General features: G+C 56.1%; 1 protein-coding gene across 2 annotated transcripts in view; it reads right to left on the reverse strand.

Annotated features, from left to right (window-relative positions):
• The window catches only part of TMPRSS2 (transmembrane protease, serine 2), a 28,462-nt gene that overhangs the window by 2,340 nt on the left and 17,877 nt on the right, over positions 1-8,245 (reverse strand). For both annotated transcript variants that reach the window (XM_006754330.2, XM_006754329.2), the window contains exons 7-11: positions 7,372-7,482; positions 3,993-4,036; positions 3,032-3,203; positions 1,445-1,620; positions 318-413 (exon numbers count right to left, since the gene is read on the reverse strand). In XM_006754330.2, coding sequence (XP_006754393.1) covers positions 318-413; positions 1,445-1,620; positions 3,032-3,203; positions 3,993-4,036; positions 7,372-7,482 — 599 coding nt within the window. The remainder of the gene's footprint in view (positions 1-317; positions 414-1,444; positions 1,621-3,031; positions 3,204-3,992; positions 4,037-7,371; positions 7,483-8,245) is intronic.

Consider the following 8,245-nt stretch of genomic DNA (forward strand, 5'->3'; position numbering starts at 1 on the left):
CGCCCCATCATGCTCCAGAATCACCCTTGTCATCACTCAGCGACTCGGTTCTGCAGGCTCACCTTGCCCCAGTCATTGCTCCCTCTTCTCCAACGACCCCACCAGCCAGGAGCTCCTGTCTCCCTCCGTAAACAAACCAGCTTTTCTCCATCCCACACCCTCCTCGTACACTCGTCAAACTGAGGCACAAAGCCTGCGTGAACTGCCCCCCATCACCCATCCCGCGGGAGTAGACCCAGGATTGAAACCCGGGCCTCCCCCTTGCAAACCCAGGGCCGTGCTCACGGGACCGCAGACTCCGTGCCCAGGAGCCTCACCTTTCTCGTAGGTGGCCCCCCACCCGGAGATCCAGCAGGCCTGTCTCGGCTCCAGCATCAGGCCGGGGTTGGGCAGACACACCGGCTTCACGTTGTCTGTTTTGAGAAGAAAAAGCACCGTGAGCTCGTCTGGTCTGACGAAGGCGGTGGCCTCCGCTGGACTTTCCCCGTGTGCCTGCGGCTGGGCCATCCTGCCCGAGGGAAGCCCGGGTGCCAGCGGGTCCTGGCACCCCCCTTCTGCCCCAACAGGCAGGACGCTCGCCTCCGGAAGTTGTGCGACTTACAAATGGAACAATTGGCTAGCTCTGCTTCAAAACACACACAATTAACTTTTCTTCAAATGAAGTCTTCCAGAAACAGAAATGAAAAATACAGTGTCTCCAAGTGACAGACGGTAAGAAAGACAGACTGGCGGGCACTTCTAGCTCCTGGGGGCCATGCTGGACCCGCCTCCACCTGCGTTGTTTCCTGACTCAAATGTAAGCACTTAGAGGGTAGGGACCTGGTTTTGCGTCTTCTGCCCCGGGGGTGGGTCAGGGGGAGAGGGGGCACTAGAGGGCTCTGGATCCTTGGATGGACTAGATTGGGGCCCAACTAAGACGTGCAGGGGACGCATGTTGGTTTGTTTTCATATCATTTTAAGTTGTTATTACTTTAAAGTATTTTCTTTCCAGAATAATGTGGAAAACTAAAGCATCTTTACAAGCCAGAGACCAGTTGGCCTCACTGGTGGTGACACTGCCCCAAGGAGCATCTGACAACGTCTGGAGACACCTTTGCCTGCACAACCGAGGCAACTCCCGGCATCTAGGGGCAGGGGCCCCACAGTGCACAGACGCCCCACAAAGAACCTGCCGGCCCCCGATGCCAACGTGCCACACTCTCCCGTGTTGGTTAAACTGCCCCCCTACGTGGAGGAAAGTGTGGTGGTCACTGCTTCCCTCAACACACACGGGCACGTTTCCAGGTGATCTGGCTTCTGCTGAGCACCTTCCTGCCAGCCACCCCTCCGCCCGCCACCCCTGCCCCCCAGGGCTCCCAGCCCAGGTGTTATGTCCAGCGAGCCTCTCCTTCAGCTGTGGCCAGCACGGCTCACGCGCCCGCGCCCCACGGACAGAGCTGTGTACCGTTAAAAGTCAGCGGCGTCTGCAGCTTCATAAGCGCGATGTCGTTGTTCTTGGTCTTGGAATCATAGTGCGGATGAGAAATCACCTTGCCCACGCGGTACGCGTTTCCGTAGAACATGGCGGATTGTCTCAAGATTCCTGCAAAGGCCATCCAGTACCGGGGATTGTTCAGAGGCCTGGGGGGCAAAGGTGAACACCGCTCAGCATCTCAGAGCCGCAGACGCGAAACACTCATTGGATGAGAAGTCAGACGGGGGTGACAGGACCACCAAAGCCAGCGAGACTGGCCAATAGGACTCGGGCCTCCCCAGTCCCCACCTCGGCCCGGCCTCACCTGCACACCTTCCCGCCTTCTAGCCCCTGCTCTGCCTCCTGGCTGAGCCCTGTGCCCCGTGTGCCCCAGTAGCAGCCCACGGACCCTTGCAATTCCGAGAACACTGTTTCTTGGACCTACCTGCCTCTCTGAGGTTTTAAACTTCGTTTCTGGCAGGAGAGGGTCTTACCTACCTTGATGTGCTAGGGATTTCCTGACACTCAGTAGGTGCTTTATGAATGTGTAGTGGCGCATAGCCTCTAGATCTCTAGCCCTCACCTTTATCTAGAGCAGTGATGGCGAACCTTTTGAGCTCGGCATGTCAGCATTTTGAAAAACCCTAACTTAACTCTGGTGCCGTGTCACATATCTGCTGCCACCACAGCCCTGGCAGCAGCCCACACACCTGTCATGTGTAGACACCTTGACTGCCCCGCCTGAGGCCACACAGCCGGGCCAGGCCCAGCCTCACGCTAAACCAGAAAAACAGCTCTGATGAGTGAGTTTTCCTCCAAAACTGACATGTGAGCAAAAACTCTTATGATTAAGCCCTAGCCGGTGTGGCTTAATGGACAGTGTTGGCCTGCGGACTGAAGGGCCCCAGGTTCGATTCCGAGCAAGAACACATATCCAGGTTGTGGGCTTGATCCCCGGTAGGGGGCGTGCAGGAGGCAGCTGATTAGTGGTTCTCTCTAAACATTGATGTTTCTCTCTCCCTCTCCCTTTCTCTCTGAAATCAATACAAATATATTAAAAACAACAACAACAACGACTCTATGTTTAAGGGAAAAAAGGGGGAGGTAGGGGGACAGTATCTTCCACAAAAGCTAACGCTATAAATTATGCCTTCTCCTTGCGCTGTGTGGGCAGCGCTGTGGCCAAGGGAGCCTACCTGAGGCCACAGGGAACCTTCCAGCAGGGCCGTGTGCGATCCCCGAGTGTGTCTGAGTGTGGCCTCTCCCAGGACGATCGTCCAGAGACCAGAGCTCCCTCGAGGGCAGGAAAGGCAGTGACGCCCCAGCCCGACCCTGCGTCCTCCTTGCTCCCAGAATCCTGCCTTCAGTGGACGCTCGATGCACGCTTGCTGAGGGATGGGCGTGGCCAAGGCATCACGTGCAGTGGCTCATCTGACCCTCCCAGGGACCGAGGGGGCGCCATTACAGCCCCACTGATACACAAGAAACTGGGGCTTGAAGGGGTCAAAACACTTTGCTCAAGGTCACGGGGCCACAGAGCCACCTCCCAACCCAGGAGCCGCTTCCCCGTGAACATACTCTTCCACGCAGTGGGCGGCCGTCACGATCCACTCGGGGGTGATGATGGAGCCACCACAGACGTGGACGCCCTGGACGTGCAGGCTGACCTGCCAGGGCCAGTCCCCCAGGGCAGCACTCGATCCGCCCACGATCCGACTCTGGCGGCCCATCTTCGAGTTGACCCCGCACTCTGGAAGCGACAAGCACAACACAGCAGGCCAGTGAGCAGGACCCGGGCCACCTGCACCCCGATACCCACCCGTGCAGCGTGCACCCGGACCGCGCCCATCTCCCAGGCCCTGCCAGGCTGGTAGACAACTACTCCCACCTCTCATTCCAGGTTGTTTGGGGTCTGACTTTTGGAGAACATGGCCTGGTCTCTTAGGTTGGAGGGGTGGGGGCCATGCCAGTCACCCTGAGATCCCCCACCCCCTCCAAGCACCTCTTTGCCACTGGGATTCCAGACACCTAGCGTGGGTCCTGGGTGACAAAGGCCCTGGATCTCCCGGGTCCTGGAGGGACTGGATGCTCAGAGGCCCAAGATCATGGAACAAAGTGAAGGAGGGATCCGCCTGTGTGCTGGTCACCTGCCCACCCGGTGCTGGTGGACCCGAGGGCGGGGCGGGCACCTTGCTCCCTTGGTACCCAAAGAAGCTTGAGCCCAGTGGGCTGGGAAGCCACTGCCAGGACCACTGGTGCATCTGCTAGTCTCGCCCCTTCGATCAGAGAAGTTGAGCTCCAGGACCGAGAGCCCTTAAAGGAACAGGACGGGCGTCCCCGGGCGGGGCGGGGGGGCGCAGGGCAGAGCCTTCCCTGCTGCTAAGGGGTTTGCAAGCAGAAGTAATGCAAACACAGCAGCCTCAGGCCTCCAGCTCCACCTCGGGGTGGTCCAGAGGGGCTCCTTCTCTCTCCACCTTCCCAGACACGGGATCTGTGTCTGAAAATACAGGACCAAAAAGGGACACCCAGGCTCACTTACCTATACAGCGTAGAGAAACCACTGTTTTTGAAGAACAGACATCACTACAAAAGAAGACAGACAGACAGATGAGCGTACCAAGTGGGCAAGGCGATTTCTCATCTGCACTTTTGACCTCTGTGGTCACAATGGATGAGCCATTTGACTCTCACAATACTTAAGAGTGTTTTCTTTTCTTTTTTTTTTTTTAAATATATTTTATTGATTTTTTACAGAGAGGAAGGGAGAGAGATAGAGAGCCAGAAACATTGATGAGAGAGAAACATCGATCAGCTGCCTCCTGCACATCTCCCACTGGGGATGTGCACGCAACCCAGGTACATGCCCTTGACCGGAATCGAACCCGGAACCCTTCAGTCCGCAGGCCGACGCTCTATCCACTGAGCTAAACCGGTTAGGGCAAGAGTGTTTTCCAACGTTCTCACTCCCCTGCCTCCCCAGACGTAGAGGGGTCCGTGACCAAAGGCTTGAATCAGGAAAGTAAATCCATTTAGAGGACAGTGGTGAAGAGCAGACACCGAGAGTGGGTCAAACCCCAGCTTGCCAGTTACGTAACCTCTGTGCCTCAGTTTCCCCATCTGCAGAATGGGCTGATGACAGCACCAACTCATAGGATGGCGTTGAGGGTAAGCATGCAACAGCATCGGCCATTATGTTTATTCTGGGATTTTAAATCAGCCTCTACTTTTTCAAGGGAGCCATTTGTAAACTTTGGTTTCCTATGACTGCTTCTTCACATTTGTCACACAGACAACAATACAAGCAATTATTCTTCCGGGAGCAGAAGAAGAAAAAAAAAGAGTTACTGCTTTGGGAGGCAAACATTCGAGGTTTGCCGATGCATCCTGGTGTATATCGATCGAATGTTCCTCCTAATATGCTGAGGAGGAGAGAAGCGGCCTTGACATCCGGGCATTCACAGCTGGCCACGTTCCACTACACACAAGCAACTACAGAGACCAACACCGGGGCAGCCCACTGCTCATGAAGGACAGGACACACACAAGCCCACCGCACAGTCCTGCCGGAGCAGACACACCACGGGCCTGGTCCCAATCAGGGACCCTCTACTGTGAGTGACGGCAGCTTCCATGCCAACCCTGAGGTAGCCGGGCTTCATGCCACCCACCTGCTAGGAAAATAGTGCTGAGATGCCAATCCAAGATTCACCCTCGACTCCTGCCAGCATCCAATCCAGAGCCAATCCCTGCTTCTTTGAATCATCCCCCAAATGACCCACCACAAGCCCAAATCCTGTAAGCCGTTTGCAACACCTTCCTGCCCACAGGACCCACGTTCCAAGGACCACGGCGTGTCCCGGCAGTCCTGTCTGAGGGGCACTGGCAATGCCGAGAAGCACATTCCCACGAAAAGGTGTTTTCTAAGAACCGTGAGGTTGATTCTCCAAGGGAACCCGCTGTGCAGTCATCAGCCTCCGGGCTTCACTGCGGCCACTCCGACGGGCCCCACCAGCGGCTCAGATGTAAGACCGACAACGTAAGAAATGCCCAAACCTGTATGAATTTTTTTAGGAGTTCATTTGAGCCAACCTGGCGACAATTGCCAGGAAGCAAAATCGCAATGGATTTGGCTTATTTTATATATACAACCAAAGGAGGAGATATAAGTTGGTCACATGAAATCCACTGGTGATAAATTAGGGAGGCGAGAGAAAGCAAAGCAAGGAAACCTCTGGGATTGGAGAGAAATGAAATAATAGACACATGCTTCTTCTACAGAGATGGGTAAGGATAGTTAACAGTTAGCAATTAACATGATAACAACATTGAGGGGATCTTGGTTTCCGCTCCGATTGTGCTTTGAGGGGAGGGGGGGGGGAAATTATGTTGCTATTCCAAAGGTATGTTGTCAATTATGTTATTGTAGATGCAAAAAAAGACAACAGACAGGCAGTGAAGGCAAAGACTGACCTTTGTTAAAGAAGAAAACCGGCCTAGGACGTGACTATCACCATGGCTCACTTTTGGTTAGGAAGTGTTCATTCCCGACCATCCTATGTGGTTACTTCCAGTCTGAGTTCGCAAGGCCGCCATGCAGGCCACCCCTGAGCTCCTGGGGTTTAGTATGCGGCCCCTTTTTCGTCCACAATAACAAAGGGCAGCTTCTGAGAGCAAAAGGGAAGTCTCCCCACCCCTGCCACGTACCGCGAGCCAGGCCAATGCCTTCTCTCTCCCCTCCAAGGCCGCAGGCCCCCTGAGCTCCCAAGGCTCACAGAGGTGAAGTGGCAGCTTCCGCCCCTGCTCAGCCCCATCCGCGGGTCACCCAGGGGGACAAGGCAGCACTCAGCAGGTACAAAGGGCCCAGGCAGCTGTGTGTGGCTTCCCTGGCGGGCAGACCGCAGCCCCGCTGTTTTAATGGGCACACCTGGCCAGGCACACCCTGCCTCCTGGGCACACCCTGTCACCTTCCCAGGGACACGCAGGCTCGAGAGGAAGTCAGCCCCCAGACACCTCAGCCAGCGGCCACCAGGAATGCGACACCGCTTCCGGCCTCCCACTCACGGGAAGGAGGGACAGCGTGATTATCCATCCTTCCCTCCAGCAGCACCTGGCCTGCGGGAGGTGGCGGCCGGCTAACACCTGGGGGGAGGGACCGGGACCTGGCAGCTGGGGGAGGCTCGTGCACAAAGGACACTGTGTCTCACATTAAAGAGCATTCAGACAATGACCAGACTAGGGAGACTGTCAACATCTTAAATACACGCAAAACAAATCACGTAGCTCAGCCCACCCCTCCCCACCTTCCTAACCAGCTAAGCCATCAATCATGTGACCTGGGGATCATGTGCCCTGGCGTTTGGGTTCATTACCACCCACAGGGCACACTGTGACCCACCCAGGACTGCAAGTCAGCCTGGAGGTACAGGAAATGATGGCTGAACTGAGCTGCTGCCTCCCGGCTCTCCCAGGGCATCTTGTGACCCTGGGCTTGGGGCCGGGGACCAACCACCCTGCTGCCTGGGGCGGCGGGGATCCTGGAAGGAGGACGTCAGTGCTAAAACCAGCCAAGTGCGGGCAAGCAGAGGCGGTCACCCTGCAGGGACCCACGGCGCTCTCTTCGTTTCTAGAGACCTCCCCTGACCGCACAGTAGGCTCAGCTCTAATATCCAGATACTGAAGAAACGAGTGTGGACTCTCCTTTTGCAATGTCATCTAATAACGCAGAGGGCACAGGGCACAACGAGATGGCACACAAACCTTCCCCGGAACGAACCCAGAGCTGCTCGGGGCAGTGGTCCTGCCCAGAGCCCATGCGCCTGGCAGTGAGAACCGGCCCAACCCGCAGCCGCAGCTCAGGAAAGTCAGCCCCTGCCGTTCTCATTATAAATGTTCCAAAGGGGCGCGGCACCGCCACACACCTGTGGTAGAGCTTTTTATAGAGGTCGGTGCTGCCGGCACTGATGTTCAGCTTCAGGAAGCTGGTGGCCCCGCTGTCGTCCACTATTCCTTGGCTGGAATAAAAACTATTCCTGAAAGAGACAGGACATCGCCTTCACAATGATGGTTAGGTCGCAAGCGATTACAAACCCTGTGCTAACACTGCCCTTGCGTGAAATTGGGATGAAGGGGGACGCCTTAGCAGGCTGGAAAACAGCATCACAAACATGGGCAAGGGACTGTTATAGGCATCTTTGGACCCGATAACCCTGAGGGCCGGGCCAAGTCCCCCACCGGTGGTGATTCTAATCTACTTGGGTTGGGCCAAGGAAACGAGAAGGGTTGGGGGTGGGGTGGGGGGGTGTATGTACATGCGGGCTAACAAAACTGACGGATGTTAAAGTGCCCCAGTAAGAAATAAATTCAGGCTCCGGCTGTGATGGGGGCTTCGCTATGTCCTTCCACCCAGCAGTGGGGGTGGCATTCAGGTATTTCATTAGCTAAGCTGCCAATGTTTCTATCAAGTGGTGGTTCATTTTGTAACCTGGCACATAGCGAACACCCTGTAATTGCATAGAAGCCACACAGGGACACCCCAAGCAAGGGGCGGTGGTAACCAAATCACACGGCCTTGCCTCGTGGGGGCAGGGGGCTGCCCTGCGTTTCCCAGGGGTGCTCTGGGAGCCCTGGCTGGGACGCTCTGGGCGGTGACACCCCCTCTCCTCTCTCTCCTTCCCTGTGGCCGCGTGCAGGAGGAATTCTCTTGTATATGTCTGATGATCAGTGCTCCCACATTCAGTGGCCTTCACTGCCTCCTGTGCATGCCGTGAAGGTCGTGCAGGGTCTGTTCCTGCT

This window comes from Myotis davidii, unplaced genomic scaffold (assembly GCF_000327345.1).
Source record: "Myotis davidii unplaced genomic scaffold, ASM32734v1 scaffold512, whole genome shotgun sequence".
Classification (NCBI taxonomy): Eukaryota; Metazoa; Chordata; class Mammalia; order Chiroptera; family Vespertilionidae; genus Myotis; species Myotis davidii.